The following is a 20755-nucleotide window of genomic DNA, read 5'->3' on the forward strand; positions in this document are numbered from 1 at the left end:
AATCATGGAGGCATAACGCATAACGCTCCCCTCTTTAATTTTTGTAACCTCCATGCACCTTTTGAACTACCGTAACCATCACGCCGGCTTGGCATTTAACCCTCCGACTAGACATGCACTTCGTTCTCTCCGACTTTGCTCATCGGCCACGGGCTTAGGGTATTCCTCCTTTCACCCGGCTTCATGTTCTGGCTCCGAGTAAGTTCATTCTCGGTGTCGGACCTCACATCCCGATCCCGATCCTACATACCACACCCTTGCCTGTGATCCCGACTTGAACATATGCTCCTCATCCGACTTTCAAATCATCTTTAAGAATAGGGTTAATAGTCGTTTACCCCCTGGCCCCTGCCATATAGGCGAGTTTTGATTTACCACCTTTAAAAAAAAAGTTTTGGATTACACCCTATAATTTTTGGGCACCCCCTAAACGTGTAAAAACCAGGAGGGTAAATCAAAAAAATTCATTTTACAGGGGGAATAATTTTTCCTCTTAGGGAGCAAAAGACTTAGAATTTTAAAATTTTAAAATTATAGGGGGTAATTGATATTTAGGGTTTAGCAGCTATTCTCTATACTAGGGTTAAACATTAGAGGAAAACACAAAACAAGAATAAAATTTACTGAATAGATTTTTCTGCCTCCTTTAGAAAACTAAGAGGAGTTTAAATACACCACTGAGTTGCTGGATCAGCTAATGGGCTAGGACCAATTTAGGGAAATAATAATAATAAAAGTATCTTTAATAAAGCAATACTAGAATTCACTTAGGAATATAATCCTTCATCCAAAAAGGCTTGTGTGTGCAGCGCTTGGGCCTGTTAGTGCTGGGCCCGCTATCACTACTCTGCTGCCCAAGAATGACCTTGTCCTCAAGGTTGTGTTTATGTGTTGCATGTGGGCCAGAAACATCCGAAGCCCAAAGAGAATCAGAAGGAGTGTGGACAGCTGGATCGGAAGAGTGAATGAATGGGCAAGGCGTGGGGGACAGCTGTAATGGGGAAACGTGCGTGTTTGGGAAACTGCAGGTAGTCGTTGGAAGTGGACTACAGCTGGCTTGGGAGATTGTGCAAGGTTCACGTGATGTGTTTGTTGGGGTAGGTGTGGTAATGGGCGGTGGGGATGATGTTGTGGGGGAAAGTGAGGGAATCAATGGACCAGATTTCACCGATGGCATTGGATTCTTTTTGAAAGTACCAACTGTACTTGGTAAAGTAGAACGCGTGAGAGGTAAAGACTTAAAAGTCTTATGGATTCTGTCAATTGCATTGCTTGCACTCTTCTTTCCTCTTTCCAATACATTACTCTCTCTTCTCACTTCATCAGAAAAATCATTTGAAACTTTCTTAAATTTTGTTCCTTCAAAAACCTTCTTGTGTACAAACGTATCCGTCGATGGAGTCACACCGGACGGTTCATCATCTTGTGGAAGAGGGCGAAAATGGGTTGCTGGGTTGTCGCCGTGATACGCTCGCAGTTGAGAAACATGAATAATCGAATGGATCTTTGATGATGGTGGAAGTTCCAGATCATAAGCCACTGGTCCGATGCGGCGAAGTACTTTGAAGGGTCCGAAATAGCGTTTGGAGAGTTTTTGGGAGCTACGACGTTGGACGGTGGTTTGTCTGTAGGGTTGAAGACGAAGTAGCACCAGATCTCCTACTTCAAAGGTGCAGTCTCGTCTTTTTTTATTGTTCTGAGTCACCATCTGTTGTCTTGCTCGTTCAAGGTTTTGTTTCAAAAGTTGAAGGAGTTGTTGTCTTTGTTGCAGGTTAAGGTCCAGATCCGGAATGGAAGTAAGGCCATGCTGATATTGGGGAAAAGATGGTGGTTCTCGACTATAAAGCGCTTCAAATGGCGACATCTTCGTGGCAGAGTGATAAGCTGTGTTGTGCCAGTATTCAGCAAGGTGTAAGAACTTATACCATTGTCTAGGGTTTTCACTCGTAAAACATCGAAGATACGCTTCTAAACATCTGTTCATAACCTCAGTTTGACCGTCTGTTTCAGGGTGATATGCAGAGCTAAACTTGAGAGTGGTACCTTGGACACGAAAAAGTTCTCGCCAAAAAGAGCTCAAGAAGAGAGGGTCTCTATCAGATACAATGGATTGCGAAATACCGTGCAAACGACAGATCTCTGTGGAAAACCGTCGTGCAAGATCTTTGGCTGTAAAACTGGTGGGCAGAGCAAGGAGGTGTACGTATTTTGTTAAGCGGTCACAAATGACCCAGATAACCGTGTGTCCGAAAGATGAAGGAAGGTGAGTAATAAAATCCATTGAAAGTTCATCCCGAACCTTGGTAGGAATTTCTAGAGGCTGCAATAACCCCTGTTTCTTCTTTGGAATGTATTTGTTATGTTGACAGGTTTGGCAGTGTTTGATGAAGTGTTCTGTGTCCTGATAGATGCCCGGCCACATGAAGGAGGCTCCCAGACGAGCAAGGGTGGGTTGAAGGCTGGAATGACCTGCTATAGGTGTGGAATGGTATTCATGGATGATGGCGTTACGCAGCTCAGTCACCGGAGGTATGAAAATTTTCTCTTTGTAGTAGATGATGTCGTTTTTAACTTGGTACACTGTCTGCATCGTAACATCTGATTGTATCTTCTCTACGAGGTCCTTGCCATCTTTGTTCGATTTGTAGTAATCTGCCAATTGCGAGAGAAGGAATGGTACTGGTGAAGAGATGGACAAAATGATGGCATCATCCTCATGCTGAATACGTCTCAAGGCGTCTGCAACTTGATTATTCTTTCCAGGTTTGTAAAATATTTCGAAACTAAAACCTTGTAGCTTAGCGGCCCACTTTTGTTGTTCTGGGGTTTGGATAGTCTGAACAAGCAAATTTCGTAAACTTTTTTGATCCGTGTAGATGTGAAAATGTCTTCCAATCAAGTACTGACGCCATTTTTTTACAGATTCTGTAATGGCATACATCTCTCTTACGTAAACTGAAGAAGCCTGGAGTCTGTTGCATAACTTTTTGCTGAAGAAAGCCAAGGGATGCCCTTGTTGGGACAGAACAGCGCCAACGGCGATAGCAGAAGCATCGGTCTCGAGTACAAAAGTTTTGGAGAAATCTGGGAGGCATAGAATAGGAGTTTCTGTCATCTTTTGTTTTAAACTTGTAAAAGCTGCATCAGCAGATGTACTCCATGTAAAAGTAGTGGAACGTAGTAAATCGGTGAGTGGAGCGGCGAGAGCGGCGTAATGGCGCACAAAGCGTCGATAAAAACCGGTGAGTCCTAAAAATCCCCTGAGTGTCGTGAGTGAGCGTGGCTTCGGCCAATCTACTATTGCTTGAATCTTTGAGGGGTCAGGAATAACACCATCACATGAAATGATATGACCTAGATAATCAACACTAGGGACAGAAAAAACACATTTTGATAATTTGGCATAAAACTGATGGGATAAAAGTAAATCAAGAACTAAATGTAAATGATGGGCGTGATCAGAAATGGTAGAACTATAAATTAAAATGTCATAAAAAAAACTAAAACAAACCGACGTAGGTAAGGGCGTAGTAAGTCGTTCATGGCAGACTGAAATGAACTAGGAGCGTTAGTGAGACCAAAAGGCATCACTAAGAACTCATAATGTCCATCAAAGGTACGAAAAGCTGTTTTGTGTGTGTCCTCCGGTTTAACCCTGATTTGGTGGTAACCAGATCGTAAGTCGATCTTAGAGAAAATAGATGCTGAACCCAGTTCATCAAATAGCTCATCGATGGTTGGGATGGGAAAACGGTCGCGGACAGTCACTGCATTTAGGGCTCTATAGTCAACACAAAAACGCCAAGAGCCATCTTTTTTTCTCACCAATAACACGGGGGAAGAGTAAGGGCTAGTGCTGGGTTTAATTATGCCTTCCTGTAGCATATCATGTATGATTGTAGTCATGGCATCCTTTTGTGAATGAGGGTAGCAGTATGGTTTCACATTAATGGGGGCTGTATTGGGTAGGAGGGGAATTTGGTGGTCATGGTCCCTTGAAGGTGGTAAGCCTTTTGGGTGGTTGAAGATGGCAGCATAGGTTTGTAATACTTTTGAAATTGGGGTTGGAAGGTTTTTGGAAACAGAGTCAAGGGTAGGGTTTGTTGGGGTGGCAGAGTTCTGGTCATTATCTAGTGAAGGCTGGTATAACAATAGGTGAATGGAGGCAATGGAATCAGTGTGGAGAAGGTGGCAAAAATCATTGTAGGTTGAGGGGGATGGAAGGGAATTTGAGTCGCCAGTAATTGTAATTTCATTGCTGTTGTGGGTAAAAGAGATCTTAGGAATGGAAAAGTCAGCCATGAGTGGTCCTAAGGTACGTAACCATTCCACGCCGAGCACAACATCTGCCCCCTCTATGGGAATGAGGTGGAAGGATATAAAAAAAAGGTTATTTTGTAACGTGATAGGAACTTGGGGACATAAACCAGAACAAATGAGTTTTGAACCGTTACCCACCATGACGGAAAAATTGGGAATGGGCTTTGTAGGAATTTTAAGATGTTGAGCAATCCTAGGCTGGAGTATGTTATGAGTACTGCCAGTGTCAATCAGAATTGTGACACCAAGCCCATTAATAAGGCCTTTAAACTTGAGAGTTTTGGGAGAAAATTGCCCACTAATTGCTTGGGGGGAGAGTTGGAAGTATGTATCCTCGGTAGGTGCAATTACTGCCTCAACATCCGTAGGTTCGATGGTTAAATTCGAGATTGGTTCTTCATCATCTATTAGTAATAGGAGAAATTTTCCCGCTGAACATTTGTGTCCGGTAATGAACTTTTCGTCGCAATTGAAGCACAAGCCTTGTGCTCGACGTTCTTGGAGTTGGGCGTTAGAGAGGCGCCGAATGGGTAGTTTAGAGGTTTGATGATTGAGGGCTGGTTTAGGAATGCGAGTGGGCTGGGCTGCTGGGTTTGTTGATGAAAAAGGACGGTTAAAATGGTTAGGGTAGGTTTTATAGGTTTTTGGTTTGGTGTCGTGAATTTTTGATTCAATCAATTTTGCTAACCCGATTGCTTGCGAAATTGAAACTGGTTTGTGGATTGCAAGTTCATTCTGGATTTCTGGAATTAGGCCAGAAATGAAGCAGTTCAAAATAGCCTCATGAGATAAGCCAATAACTTGGTTGCCCAACTTTTCAAAAGATGCTTGATAATCAACAACAGAACCAGTCTGTTTGAGTTTAAATAGTTCCGCTTGATGGTTTTCATAGGTGGAAGGCCCAAAACGTAATTCAAGTGTGTGGGTAAAGGAAGGCCAATCTGTTAGTAATTGATTATGATGTAACCATTTAAACCAACGTAGAGCATCGCCCTTCATGTAAAATGACATCATAGATAATCTTGTCTCCGCGGGAAGTTGATAAATATTAAAAAACTGATCCGCTTGAAACAACCATTCAAGGGGATTAGTTCCATCAAACATGGCTAATTCCAACTTGGGGGTGCGAAAAGAGGGTATTTGTGGGGCTGGGGAAAAAGTTGTGTATGGGATCTGTTGGGAAAAGGGTGGGTAGAAAGTCTGGTTAGGGTTAAAAGTGGTTGACTGAAGGGGAAAAGGTGGTAAAGTAGATGTACGGAAAGTGGAGGAAAGGATTGTTTGAGGAGTGGTTAAGGGGTTGGATGAGGGCTGTCGCTGAGGTGTGTGAAGGGGGGAGGTGAAATGTGCAGTAGGTGTAGGTAGAGTTAGGGAGTGTTGTGAGATACCTGAGTGTGAAGGGCCTGCGAGAACAGTAACGCCGGAGCCAAGGAAGGTAGCGCCCGGAACAGTAGCGCCCGGAACAGTAGTTCCGTGAACAGTAGCGGAACTGCCTTGCTGTTCCTTCTGATTAAGAACCTTGTTCAGCGCAGACATGAGGTTCTCGTAACGGGAATCTGCTAGACGTTCGTTATTGTCCAACCTTGTGTTGATTTTTCCCAGATTCTGCTGGGTAGCATCCAGATCTGAATGAACTTTTAGGAATCTTTCATCCAATTGCTGTTGGTTGTCTTGCATTGCATTATTTAGGTGGAGTTGTGCTGTTTGGACAGCTTGGTCAACAATTTCATGGTGAGAGGGTTGACTGGGTTTGGGAGGGGCCATGGATTCAAGATGAAAGCACCAATGATATTTAGGGTTTAGCAGCTATTCTCTATACTAGGGTTAAACATTAGAGGAAAACACAAAACAAGAATAAAATTTACTGAATAGATTTTTCTGCCTCCTTTAGAAAATTAAGAGGAGTTTAAATACACCACTGAGTTGCTGGATCAGCTAATGGGCTAGGCCCAATTTAGGGAAATAATAATAATAATAAAAGTATCTTTAATAAAGCAATACTAGAATTCACTTAGGAATATAATCCTTCATCCAAAAAGGCTTGTGTGTGCAGCGCTTGGGCCTGTTAGTGCTGGGGCCGCTATCAGTAATCCAAAACTTTTTTTTTAAAGGGGGTAAATCAAAACTCGCCTATATGGCAGGGGGTAAACGACTATTAACCCTTAAGAATATTAGAATATACAAAATGTATTTTAGAGGAATGTAAAAGGAAGGGTAGGCCTCTTGACTTTGGGGATCACCAAAAATAATGATACTTGAAGTTTTCAAACTCTCAAGGTAGATGTCAAACATCTTCAACGGCTGGAGAAGTGAGAGCAACCCATGTCCCTGATCTTCACTAGCTGAACTGTGTGTCATGTTGAAGATATGAAAGAATAACGTCAAGGTCACTCACACCGACTCCCAAACCTTTTCCACTTCTCCAAGAAATGGTCCCAGCATGGTAAGTCTGACCCAATTTTCTCAAAGACTTTCCATTGTTATACCTCGACAAGCCTTGTGGACAACTGTTCTATGTCGGGTCATTGCCCTAAAAGGAGGAAGTCCAATCACTCCACCAAAGCGACTAATGTACAGTGCAATCCTGCTCTTAAACTCCACAGTAGATCCACACTATGGGCTGCAACTTACTGTTAGATGTCATCAGAAGATCTCCCACATTCCACGCCGAAATGCCAGAAAACGTCTATAATCATCATTTATATAAAAGGCATCCCATTTCAGATTTGAAATACTATCTGTCTCCAATCCACACCTCAAATTACTCATCGTACTTTTACTGTCCTTGAACTCCGGCTGCTTACAATTTAAAATGCAATACACAACAAATATTTAAATAAACAGATATTATTTAAATAAACATGTATTTATTTAATTGATGTAAAAGGTGAAATAAATAAATAAATGAATAAAAATAAAAATTAAATATTTACAAAAATAAATAAACCCTAAAATTGGCGAACTAGCCAAACCCTAAAAAATTTGCCAAAAATATTTCTGGTATATTAGCTAAGCATATTTTATTATAATTTTAACTTTTTTTGAAAATAAAAAATATTAAAAAGAAATTTAGACACTTTAAGTATGTGAGGTGACTTCGTGACTCCGGCAAATTATTCAATGCAGCCAATCTCAGACAGACAGTAAAGAGAAGAATGCTGATGCATCCTCACAAGAAAATTTTCAATTAAACATTATTAATGTATATTCAATATAATGATAGTATAATTTATTGTTAAACTCGATGTTATCCCATAAATAAAAACAAGTTGTAATTTTATAACAGTATATATTGTTTCGAGGATTATGTCCTATACTAAAGTTTCTTCACATACCGAGCTGAGTAGCAAGAAGAAAACAACATATTTAGATCGGTAGTTGCTACCACAGTACTATAATATATGCAAAAATAGAAAAACCAACCAACCAACATGACATAATCCATGTTGTCTTAATAAAATGAATTAACACTGACCTCATGGTGGTTCATGTCTTGTATTAATCCAAACGACAACAAATCTGCCAAACTCTAGTTTGTCTTTTAGCTTATTCATCACACAATGAATCAAGGAATCTCTTTGTCTCAACAACTTCACAAGTCACAACAAAGACACTTACTTCACTTACTTCAGCTTTGGAGTTTTGTTTGAAGCTGCAATGAGCTTGAGTAGGGAAGATTGTGAAGATGGAAACAACCTTAAGAAGCCTTTCCTCTACACTGGTAGCTGGTACAAAATGGGATCAAAACAATCAAACTTGTTAAACTCTTCAACTCAATATGTCATTCGAGATTCATCTGTTTCTGTTCTCTTCTGTGTCCTCATTGTCGCATTAGGTCCTCTTCAATTCGGCTTCACGGTGCGTACTTCACATTAGTAGTGTATGTTTTTATTGACAATGAACTCATCAAAAACAAACTAACTATATTATTTGTTTCTATGTAGTGTGGTTATACTTCTCCAACACAAGAAAGTATAATCAGTGATCTAAAGCTCTCACTTTCCGAGGTTTTGATCTGACTTTGTTTTTTCATTGGTTCTTTTCTTTGAAGGATGAGTTTTATTTGTTTATATATAGTTACAGTATACTGTGTTGGGCACAGTTTTCTCTTTTCGGATCTTTATCCAATGTGGGAGCCATGGTGGGAGCCATTGTTAGTGGTCAAATGGCAGAATACATAGGGCGCAAAGGGGTATTTTAGTAACTTTTTATTCTTGTATATTGCTTTCTTAATCATTTTCAAATTCAATGTAATATTATTACTGTTTTTTTTCTTTTTCTATTAAGTTGATAATATATTTTTTTGCTATGTTGATAAAAATGAAAATGCAGTCATTGATGATTGCTGCAATCCCCAACATAATAGGATGGTTGGCCATCTCCTTTGCCAAAGTAAGCTTTAGAATTTTTTTTGACATATGTAGTTGAACTCGGCCGATGATGTTCAACCAAATAATATTGGTATTGTCAGTTGAGCTAGACGTTACGGACAGTTAGATATTGTTTTTAATGTTACATGTAATAATTTTGTTAGCGGATGTAGGACTCGGCATTTTTGTTTATGGGGAGGTTTTTGGAAGGTTTTGGCGTTGGAATAATCTCTTACGTGGTTGGTAATCTTAAACTTGATTGTGTTTGATGATAAGTTATATATTGGATAGTTTAGTTGATTATGTTTTTTCTTCTGTTTAGGTGCCTGTTTATATAGCTGAGATTTCACCTCAAAATATGAGAGGTACACTTGGATCAGTTAACCAGTTATCTATCACAATTGGAATATTGTTGGCTTATTTGTTAGGCTTTTTCGTTAACTGGAGAGTACTTGCAGTTTTAGGTAATATAATTTCCACGGATTACTATAGCTTTACTTAGTTTCTGCATCCAATCAAGTAATAACATAAACATGTGTGATGTTTCATTTTCAGGAACTTTGCCATGTTTAATATTAATACCTGGATTATTTTTCATACCGGAATCACCAAGATGGTTGGTATGGTTCACTTGTTCTGCATTAGAATACTAAATAATTTGTTTACTTTTCTTTCTTTATGTGATTAGTATTTTCAATCTCTTCTTGGGTTGGATGGCAATTAGGCGAAGATCAGAATGACTGAAGAGTTTGAGTCTTCTTTGCAAGTATTACGAGGATTTAATACTGATATATCACTTGAAGTACATGAAATTAAGGTATTTAGCTTATAGCTAAGAGTTTATGAATTTCAGTTATCACACAAGTCATATGCTCATATATACTAATCATTATTATTTTTTATTTTTTTCATTTTTCGTTTGCGCTTAGAGCTCGGTCGAATCAATGGGAAAAGGTGTTACAATTCAGTTTGCAGATCTTAAGATGAAAAAGTACTGGTTTCCTTTAATGGTAAGCTATAAAAAAAATTGGTTCCAATTATATACTAAGGTTGCACATTTTTCATGGCAGAAAATAGAAAAAAAACCGATTGGCTGAGATCTTGCAGGTAGGGATTGGATTACTTGTACTCCAGCAATTGAGTGGAACCAATGGAGTGTTGTTTTATTCAAGTACAATCTTTCTAAATGCAGGTTATTAGATCATACGTATCAGTTGTTAAACATCGTTACATGATAATCGATATCTTACTATACGTGTGACTTGTATTGCAAGATTCTGATTCCATTTTGGTCTTGACTTCTGTTTTGTAACAGGAGTTTCATCTAGCAATGTTGCTACAGTTGGACTCGGTGTTATTCAGGTTGAATATCATCCACATTCTTTCTTCAAAAAAATCAAAAATATAAATTTAGATTCTCATAATCCGATATTTTCTTCTAGGTCATAGTTACCGGAATCACTACTTGGTTGGTGGACAAAAGTGGAAGAAGACTACTTCTAATAGTAAGCATTATGCAAAATCTACATAAACATTTTCAAGAAAAAGTAATCTATAATGTGTTATTACTTATGCAGGTATCTTCATCTATAATGACATTGAGCCTTTTTCTTGTTTCTATAGCATTCTATCTCGAGGTTAGTTAACGTTACGCGATTTTTCAAGCTTAATTCAATAATCATAACATTTACTACGTTAATTAACTCGTTCACTGTATTGTATACCAGAAAATCACAGAGAAGGATTCTACTCTATACAGTTTTTTAGGAATACTTTCTGTTATCGGCCTTGTGGTAAGTTATATTGGACTAATTCTTACAAACATTCGCAAATTCAAGAATTTAAGTACTTATCAATTCGATAATCTGTTTTATTAGACTATGGTGATTGGATACTCTCTTGGAATTGGACCAATTCCTTGGCTTATAATGTCTGAGGTACCTCAAAAAGCAAATGTAATCGATGTTTTTTGAACATAAGGAACCTCGAACTTATGAATCTTGTTTTTCAGATACTTCCGATGAATATAAAGGGTCTTGCCGGAAGCATAGCCACTTTAACAAGTTGGTTAACATCATGGATAATCACAATGACTGCAAACTTGCTATTGACTTGGAGCAGTGGAGGTATGTAATGTGTATTTTTCTTCAATTACATTAATTCATGCATGATCTTATGTATATCGTGTTAATGTTGTATTTTCGACAGGAACATTCTTAATGTACACAGTGGTAGCTGCATTCACTGTTGTTTTTGCAGCAATTTGGGTTCCTGAGACAAAAGGAAGAACATTGGAAGAAATACAACTCTCCTTTAAATAGATAATAATGGAAAATCAGATGTGTTCAGATACAGTTGCGCAATAGTAACTTATTAAATAAGTACTTATCAAACACACTTTTGAAACATTCATATATGTGAACTGGATTATTTTTTTTCATCAAACATAACAGAAGAAAGAAACTTGTTTAGACACTTATTATAAACACATGGTCGTTCCAAATTAACTAAGTGGCCGGCTTTCTTTATTACTTCAACTGTTGTGTTATTTCCTAGCCTCCTGTAATATTCATCAGTGATAATGGTTATTACATGATCAAGATATAGTTTAAGAAACTTGGTAAACCTTAAGAATGGTTTGAAACGAATAATTATGATTATGTGATCAGGATTTCTTACTCTTTTATTTTGTGTGCGATCTCCTGTTTGAAAATTTTATCTTTCTCACCCCATAAAAGATGTATTGGCTGCAAACAGAAATTATGTGAATATTATTAGTTCATAACAGGACTTGTAGTATCTCTAAAAAAGTGTTAAAATCGAAATTATGAAAATAATTTACTTGCGAAAATTTTGGAACGTGGATGTCTTTGTAGCTGATGACTAATGCCTCTAATAGCTCACTTCGCTCCTTCCTATTAGAGAACATCACCTGCAAATGATGCAATAACATTACCTTGCAAAGCAAGCTATCCCAAATATGTAAACCAAATTAACACTCACCATGTATGGTTTTTCTAGAATATCTATGAAACATAATGCTAAAAGTAGATTGCAAACCTGAAGAAAGTCATTGAACATACAGTTAGGAAACCAAATATTTCGGTATACAACAACTGCAAGAAGTATTCTCAACCCCTCCGTAGAAGACGGTAATAACATTTCCGAACAAGAAGAAAATCCAATATCTTCCACTGCCCGATTAACCATAGACTCTTGTATAGCCAAAACCGAGCTTGATATAACCACTGCTTGAACTAGTTCACTATACAATTCCGCCATCTTAAACGCCACCATTCCACCATAACTCAATCCAACCACAGCGCATTTCTCCACTCCGAGTTTCTTTAACCCCTTCGCCAAACACTCCGCTTGAAAAATCAGTGACCGATCCGGCTTATCCGTTATAGAGCCGCCGAAGAAAATAAAGTCGGGCACATATACAGCATAGTTTTTAGATAAACTGTTAATTTGGAACATCCAATTTGCAAGTCCGTCGGCGCAGAAGGCGTGGAGGAGAACAACTACTGGCTTGGTAGGTTTTGGAATGGTTTGAGATGGAACCCAGAATCTCATAACTGTACCTGCCTCTATCTCCACTGTGCAAGGCTTCACTACACCAGCCATCTTCATTGTCCAACTGATCAATGACCAAGCAACAGTCACAATGTTCACCATATTGTTTTTCTGTTTGCAGTATTCCTAGCAATATACTATATGAAGTCTATGCTCGTGATTTTCTTTACTATATGTAGCTAAATATATGAAACTGATCAACGAATCCAATTACTCTTAACAGTATTAACACCTAACTTTTTTTTTTTTTTGCTAAAAGAAAGCCATGGATGAGATAGTTTGGGACCCCATATCTAAAGAGGCATACATGTGCAGCACATTAGATCATCATGAAAAAAACGTATCTCGATCAAAATTTAATAATTACAACTATATATTCGGCGCAGCACATCAAATTTTATTAGGGACCATAAAAATCTAGCTTCTTTATATATTAAACGTTATCATTTAATTTAATACAATATATTGTGGTGATAACTTTGGCAACAATTGTATCAATTTACGAAGAATCTCTAGCGACAGAAAATGGATTATCTATTTTTTTTCTCAAGTTTGTTGGTTTGTTGATGAGGAATGATAAATGTTACAACTACGTATTTTCATACGGTTTGATTTTTTTAATCATATTTAACAATTATTTTTCACTTTTTCCAATGCAAATGATCACATTCCAGGCGGTATTTTAGTAGTGTAGCAATATGGTGTAAGAACTTTGCTGTTAGAATAACAATTCTCTTGTGTGATACATGAAGACAAAACTTTTGGCAACTTATTCAGATAGTATTTCTCGACGATTTAATGAGCAATGAACAAATTAATGGATTATTTAGGGGTGTTCAAAACCAAACCAGCACAATAGAAAACTGTAAATTAAACCAAATCAGACTGAAACCGCAAAAAATTACATTTGATTCGGATTTGTTTGGATCATCTTTTAATAAAATCGCATGGTTCAGTTCAGTTTGCGGTTTATATTTTGCAACCTAAATTTTACTTAACTCACATTCGAACCAAACCTAAACCTATTTACATTAGCCTTATGATTACAAAAAACTTTCTCATCCTTACGTTTATGGTTTCAGTTTTAGTCTTCTCAAATCTCTCTTAGAATTATTGCGCCATCTTCCCCACATACATCTTACCTCTTCTTCTCTAATCTTTACTATCTTATATTTTTTCTTTTTCATTTTCTCATTTTTATGCAAATGTTTTATCTTTCAATTTCATTTTTATCACATATCTTCTTCTATAATCTCTCATCTCTTATGTTCTTTCATTTTCATATTCACTAATGTCTTATCTCTTCTATTTTTTGGTTTCATTATAATATTTTTGATACTGTTTTATGCTATTATTTTATGTTTATTATTTCACTTTTGTCTAATCTAATTTATACATATTAAATAGGAAGTTGTTGTCCAAATATGATGAGTTTTTGTTGTTATTTGGTAGTGTATGAATGACTAAATATAAAGTTATGTTGTCATCTATATGTGTATGTATGACTCAATAAAATATTTGTAAAAAACAAAACCAACCGAACCGAACCAAATTGCATTTGCTTGGTTTGGTTCGATTTTTTTTTTAAGTTAACCAAACCAAACCGCACGTCTTTTTCTCTTGCGATTCAGATGACTTTAAGCATCAAAACCACTCAAACCACACCGCGAACACTCCTAGGATTATCTATCTCCTCGTCAATGAAATTTGGAAATGTGGGACGAGTTTATGGGCGGTGATTGAGATGAAAATATTGATTTAACTCCTCAAATCTTGTGGATAATTTCACGGGTCACATTAAGACAACTCAATTAGTAATTAAATAAACACATCAAATAAAATGAGTGAGTTTGAGCATGCAACATCTCACTCATTCATTTTTAAAGAGTGAATTTTAGTTACTAAGCTATTTAATAAGTTAAAATGGTAAAAATAAATAAATAAATAAAAATAGACAAAAATAAAAGGGTTAAATATATTTTTAATCCCTAAAAAATTATCAAAAATGACTTTTAGTCCTTGTAAAAAAAATATATTAATTTTTAGTCCATATAAAATTACTTTTTAGTTTTTGTTTAGTTTAGGTAGTGTAATGCAATTGTCTAAACAAATTTAGATCAGACCAGTTCTTAAATTTTAAATCTTCACTTTTAAATTTGTTTAGACGATTTCATTTGGTCTTTTAGTTAGTGTATATTAATAGTTGTGTGTTTGCCTTTGAGCTTGTTTTGAATAGCTCGAGGAATTTGAGGTGATTTTCCAAGTTTGATCTTTCGACTTGCAAGTGTATGGTAGTGATTTTGTTAAAGTTTTGTACACGTTCAAGGTATGTGTTTATCGCTTTCTATACTATAGCATATTCATGTTACTTAGGCTTTTGACAACTTCTATGCCATTAATTCTTTTGTATACTTGTTCGTTTGTGAATCACTTTAGTTCCTACCCTTTTTGTGAGGTAGCTTTCCATCGTTAACATATGCTGGAGACCACAATTCTTGTTCTAACTGGATTTTATTATGCTTAATATTTTGTTTGTGTTCATTATATGATACATGAAAGTGATCAAGGCATTTTTGTTCTATTTTGAGCACAACTACCTTGGCCAAATATTAATTTCACCTTGAGAGTGTGTGATCATTAGTATCCATTTTGAGCCTTTTTGTCAATGTCCATGTTGTTTTTGCTAAATGCTTGTCTATGAGTGTTTAGTTCTCATTTTTGTATGGATGTTGATTCTTTGTTTTCTTGAACCCTCAACCATGATTTTTGGTTTGAATTTTTACCCTGCCTAAGAAAGTAGGGATATTCACACTTTGATAATATGGTTGAATTCAAGTTGGGGAGAGAATGTTTACTTGCTTTTGGGTTGATTGATTATGAGGTTGTGAAAGGAAAAGAAAAAACTGTGAAAAAGAAGTGAAAAGAAAAAGAGAGAAAAAGTTTTGAAAAAGAAAAACAAAAGAGTGTGGAATAATGTTGTGTTAATAAGTATGTGATTAGTTTGATAAATTTGGGATTATGAAGAAGTTTGATTCAAATTTTGTGTTTGAACTTTTGCGAGTTGATCACTCCCTTAGGTTTGGGCAAGTTTTTGTTCCGATTAGCCTTAGGAATTATCCCTTGTTTGTTAACCAAGCCACATTACAACCTTGAAAAGTCCTTGTGATTATTGTCTTTGTGTTTTCAATATGATTTTTGGATGGTTGCATAATTTAGTCTTTTGTTTGCAAGATTGTTGGATGAGTGAAAATACCCCACTTTTGTGTTTTTCATCTACCGATGATTGTGTGCTAGGTGTGATTCATTTTTGAACTAGTATTGTTTTAGAATATTTGACATATTCTTTGTATTTAGCACTTGTAACATGTTTATGTTCTCGTCGTAGTTAGTGGTAAGTATGTTTCTTTGTGTGTATTGTTGTTCATTTGAGCCATGCATTTGTTTTCGTTTTTCAAAACTTGTTATTGCGTAATTGTTTGGATATCACTTTTGTTTCCTTGAGTTAGTTTATTCTTGTTTTGGGACAAACAAGTTCAATTTGGGGGGGGGGGGTGAGTTTGATAAGTGCAAATTATAGCTATTTTTGCATATACTTTTTAGTGCACTTATTGACTCTTTGTTGTTAATTTCGGTTGAATAAACCCAACTTTTGTGTAAATACGTTTAGTTTGTGTATACTTATATTTTTGATTCATTTATATACCTTTTGATAGTTTTCTATTCATTTTATATGTATTGAGGCATATTTGGAGCATGAGCAATAAAGTGTCGAAGACACGACTTCAAACGCGCGATTTTGAGGAACGAAACCAACTCGCCAAAGAATAAGGATCAAAATAAGGATTATAAAAATCATAAATTTGGTTTCCATTTTTTCATTTTTAGATAGAGCATTGAATAAGCTTTCCAACCTTTTGAAACGGGCGCAAATCGGAGTTACGGTTCTCAAGTTATGACCGAAACAATGCATAAATTTTTGCTGTTTCTGGTGTGTTCTGTCGGGCAAAGTTGTTTTGCCGCCGGGCGAAGTGGTATTGACAGAAACACGTTTAAGGGCCAAAAACACATTTTTTAGGTTATGGTTTGGGTATTTTTTGCTCTCACTCCATCACCAAACATTTTTTAGGTAGAATAGCTTAGAAAACAACTATGGAGCTTGCATTTGGATGATCGGAGGTGGATTGATCATCAATTGGAGCTGACAAACCGGGAGATTTTCGGTTCATTTCTCTTCTTCTTTGTGTATTTCTCCTTGTTTGGGTTTTGTATATGATTTTACTTTGAACTCGTGTATATTTGTTGATCATGATGTTATATAAAGTTTGCTTTACAAATCTTTGTTAATTGTTGTCTTAGATTTTTGCTCTATGCTAGGGATTTTGGTTGTTTTAGAGATAGACTTCTTGATTCCTTATATAGGATGATTATCTGTTAGTGTCTGGATTTTAGAGATAGATTTAGAGCTAACAATCTTTATGGGTGTCGAAACTTAATGCCTCTGTGTTGTTTGTGTCGGTTGAGAGATCGTCGATACGATTGATATGGATGTTTGCTGTGTTATTGAGGTGTGCTGAGAGATCGTTGCCGAGATGATATAGTAGTTCTCTCTACTTTGGGTTAGAAATGACTTAGAGTGTGAGCGATACTGGATGACATTGACGAGTATTGTAGGTTGAGTGTAACTGGTCGATAAGTGTAAGTTTGTGAGAAGTAGATTATATACCAGGCTTGATAAGTCTCTTCTTTCCGAAGAATGAATTCTTTTTTGTTAATATTTACTTTTCTGTTTTCATATTTAAATTCACTCAAAACCAAACTCATAACTTTAGAAACTGTTGAACGGTAGTTAAATGCACTAGTCCCTGTGGAGACGATAAATTCCCGGATAAATATTTCCAAAACTTTTGATGCTTGCCGCTTTAGCGCTCCAACATTCGTTCGAAGCATTAGGAAGCTAATGTAATTATCTATATGATAGGAAATAATTGGTTAGCACTTGATGAATTAATTATGATGTTGTTGTGTGAATAACATATGATTATCTTTATGTGCGTAATGAATTAGTGAATTGTGGATAACAATTGTTGGCATGATAAATGTGGTACGATATTCATGTTGAGTGTGAATGAATATATGTTAATTGTTGTGCATCGTTGTGATTGTTATATGATAAGTATGTTTTGTACAATTGGTGGATAATTCATTGCGTGAATTATTATGGTATGCGATATGTTAAGATTGTATGGATGATCTTAATTGCATATGTTTTGTGATGATTGTACATGCATTCATGGTGGTTTTGATCCTTGTGTGGAAACAAAAGCGGGTGGCTTTGATCCTTGTGTAGAAACATAGACGTGACTTTGTCTCCTTTGTGGACTCAGAAGCGGTGAGCTAAAGATTCATATTTTGAGGGCTTTAATCTTGTCCGAATTGGAAGCGTGGCTCTAGTTTATAATCGGGAGTGGTGAGCTTGATACTCACATGGTACCACATGAGTCAAATTAATTGCATTAGAGTCGCATTATGTGTTATGTGATTGCTTGAGTTGATGTGAATTAATGTGCGATAATTGGAAATTGTGTTTTGTGCAATAAATGTGGAACTTATTCAAATTATGAAGTGTGAGGAAATGATAATGCTATTGTATGTTATGTTCACTGTACATATATTATGTATTCATTATGATGTGAATTCTCACCCTTCTGTTTGAATGATGTTCATTGTGACATCGTGCAGGTTCCGACGAGTAGTGAGCTTTTCCGAGGATTTAGCCGAGGAGCTTTTTGATTTATCATTTCAATTAGATAGTGAGTCAAATGCTCTGATCATGTAACAATTGGGGGTTTATTTGAACTCGTGTTTTAATATTTGGATATAGTTATCTTTATGGTATTTGATATGATATTTTGGATTCTCGAAGTTGAAGGCTATGTTGCCTAGTTGTTGAATTCATATGACATGTACATATATGAGTTGATTATATTATATGATATGGTAGATGGATATAGTATGGGATATATTCATTGAAATAACTTGAGATTTATTATTTTGCGTGCAATACGCATAATGTTTGAAACAATAAAGTTTCAAATTGTGTTATAAGGTGATCAGTGCATGTTTGTATTTTGTTTTGGGTTTTCACTATGATGAAAACAACATGTGACACCCTTTTTATTTTTTGCATGTTAATACTCTGTGAATGTTTAATTATAATTTGGGGTTTAGAAAAGGAGTGTTACACTTAGCATCATTTGAAGAAGAAGTGGCAAAGGCCTATCGGACTTGGGTTGGAGATTGGAGATTAGGATAGGTCTAGAGATTTGGTATGCTTCTCTTGGATGACTTGTATTGAAATTTTGTAATACATGATTTTTCATTGAACTTTCTTCCACTGCAGAATTTTTGTTTTGTTGTAATTTTGTAATGAGTTTATTTGAGGGTTTTATTTGAGTTGTATCGGTTTTGAAAGAATGTATGGACCTTTGTATTTTTGAATGATTTTGTACAATGAATTTTCCGCAGTGAATTGGATTAAAGTTGTAATGGACATGGTATATGATCACTTTGCAGGCGTGTGAATTCAAATGATAAGTTTTCAACTATTCAGAGTAATCTTCTTCCATATTGCATTTGAATTCCCACTTTTTACGTTTTCTTTAGATTGTAACTTGGATTTTGCGCTTCATCTTTTGATTTCCAAGTAGTCACTTGAATTAATATCCCTAATTTCACACTTAAGAATGCTTTGCTCTCTCTTCGACCTATCTCATGAACGATACCCTCATAATAAGACTCAAATAAGATAAGATGTTTATGGCTTAGGAAATGAGTCAAATCCTTAAGATAAAGGAACTCTTAGGAAACGAGTCAAATCCTTAAGATAAAAGGAACTCGGATAAAACCTTGATGGAGATTATTTTTCAAGAGAATAATTTTGCTCATTGCAACAACTAATGAAATAAACCCCAATTATAAGCACAAATATGACGATTCTCACATCACGGTCCATAAGAAAATCCATGTACAATACCAAGCCTATGAATGAACTTCAGTAAGGTAACTTGCGCTCCAAGTCACAAACATCTCAAGAGAAAGAGACCCATGATAGTTGCAGGGCTAGACCCTAGTTACCGTCAACCTTATTTGAAGCATTTCTGCCAAACTCGAGCATAAGGACATACAAACTGTTATTCAGGCTCCTGATCCCCGTGCCAAGTTATTGGTAAATGATTAATGATTTATGTTAATATCCTAATGGAAAGATGCACATGAATACAAAGTTTAAGCCAGTTAGAAATGAAATTAGGAGAGCAAGTTTTGGGGTGCAAGAAGTATAATTGTGTTTTTGTGTAAATATTGTATCGTTTGATAGTTTTTCACTTATTTTGTAGGTATTCATTCATGATTGGAGCATCGAGTAATAAGAGCCGAAGGCACCGCATCAAATACACGATTTTGAGCAATTCATCAAAGAATAATGCTCAAATAAAATAAGAAGAAATAATAAATTTCATTAATATTCATTCATTTTTAGATAGAGCATTGAATAATCTTTCCAACGCTTCGAACCAGGTGCAAATCGGAGTTACAGTTCTCAAGTTATGGCCAAAATAAGATTTCAAGTTTCTGTTAAGCGAGCTTAGTCTGCTAAGCGCGATCTGGACGGTTTTGAAACTCATTAAAAGGAAAAAAACACATATTTTTAGTGTATGATTTGGGTATTTTTTGCTCCCACTCCATCACCCAACATTCTTTGATAGTTTAGCTTAAAAAACAACATTAGGTTTGCATATGGATGATCGGAGGTGAATTTCTCATCAATCGGAGCCGACAACTCATGAGATTTTGGTTTATCGCTCATGGCGTTTTATAAAACTTGCTTTACAAATCATTATTGTTGTCTTACTTAATCTTTTTGCTTAATGTTTGGATTTGGGTTGTTATAGACATATAGCTCACAAATCTTGATTAGGGATGAATATCTATTAGTTTCTAGATTTTAGATATAGATTAAAGCTAATAATCACAGTGGGTATCGTAGCTTAATGCCTCCGTGTTGTTGGTGTTGCGCGAGAGATTGCCGATGCGAGAATACAGATGTTCCCACAACTTTGCGTTAGAGATAACCTCTGTTGAGATATGTCTCGTTGGTACTTCAGAGATGAACGATGATGCGAGAGATATGTGATAATAATGACGAGCATTGTAGGTTGAGTATAATTCGTCGATAGGTTTAAGTTTGTGACAGGTAGTTTAAATTCATGCCTGATAAGTTTCTCCTCTCCAAAGTATACATTTATTTTCTTGTTCATATTTACTTTTATGATTTTATTTTAAAACCATTCAAACCTAAACGCAAGAACATGATACTTATCGAACGAAAATTCGATAATCACTAATTCCTGTGGAGACGATAATTTATCGGATAAAATTTTCCAAACCTTTTATTGCTTGCCGTTTTACCGCTTTAGCAATCATGCAAGTGAAGC

The 20755-nt window shown here is 36.2% G+C and overlaps 2 protein-coding genes across 3 annotated transcripts; one reads left to right on the plus strand and one right to left on the minus strand.

Annotated features, from left to right (window-relative positions):
- The first annotated feature begins 7910 nt into the window (after positions 1-7910).
- On the plus strand, positions 7911-11031 carry LOC131646790 (sugar transporter ERD6-like 4). Of its 2 annotated transcripts, XM_058916754.1 has the most exons (17): positions 7911-8175; positions 8262-8324; positions 8420-8509; positions 8650-8709; positions 8861-8926; positions 9010-9151; positions 9243-9307; positions 9412-9504; positions 9617-9697; positions 9795-9879; positions 10003-10049; positions 10130-10192; positions 10265-10324; positions 10415-10480; positions 10565-10624; positions 10699-10813; positions 10896-11031. In XM_058916754.1, the coding sequence occupies exons 1-17, from the start codon at positions 7975-7977 to the stop codon at positions 11006-11008; spliced, it is 1470 nt and encodes a 489-aa protein (XP_058772737.1). In that variant the 5' UTR covers positions 7911-7974; the 3' UTR covers positions 11009-11031. The 2 variants fall into 2 exon arrangements, with proteins under 2 accessions (XP_058772737.1, XP_058772736.1); XM_058916753.1 differs by having other exon boundaries at positions 10130-10324.
- A 3-nt stretch (positions 11032-11034) lies between these two features.
- LOC131646791 (uncharacterized) lies at positions 11035-12568 on the minus strand. Its single transcript, XM_058916755.1, has 4 exons — positions 11748-12568; positions 11530-11619; positions 11367-11434; positions 11035-11247 (listed from the first exon to the last, which is right to left on the minus strand). The coding sequence occupies exons 1-4, from the start codon at positions 12363-12365 to the stop codon at positions 11115-11117; spliced, it is 909 nt and encodes a 302-aa protein (XP_058772738.1). The 5' UTR covers positions 12366-12568; the 3' UTR covers positions 11035-11114.
- Between the last annotated feature and the right edge of the window lie 8187 nt (positions 12569-20755).

Source organism: Vicia villosa, linkage group LG2 (assembly GCF_029867415.1).
Source record: "Vicia villosa cultivar HV-30 ecotype Madison, WI linkage group LG2, Vvil1.0, whole genome shotgun sequence".
NCBI lineage: Eukaryota > Viridiplantae > Streptophyta > Magnoliopsida > Fabales > Fabaceae > Vicia > Vicia villosa.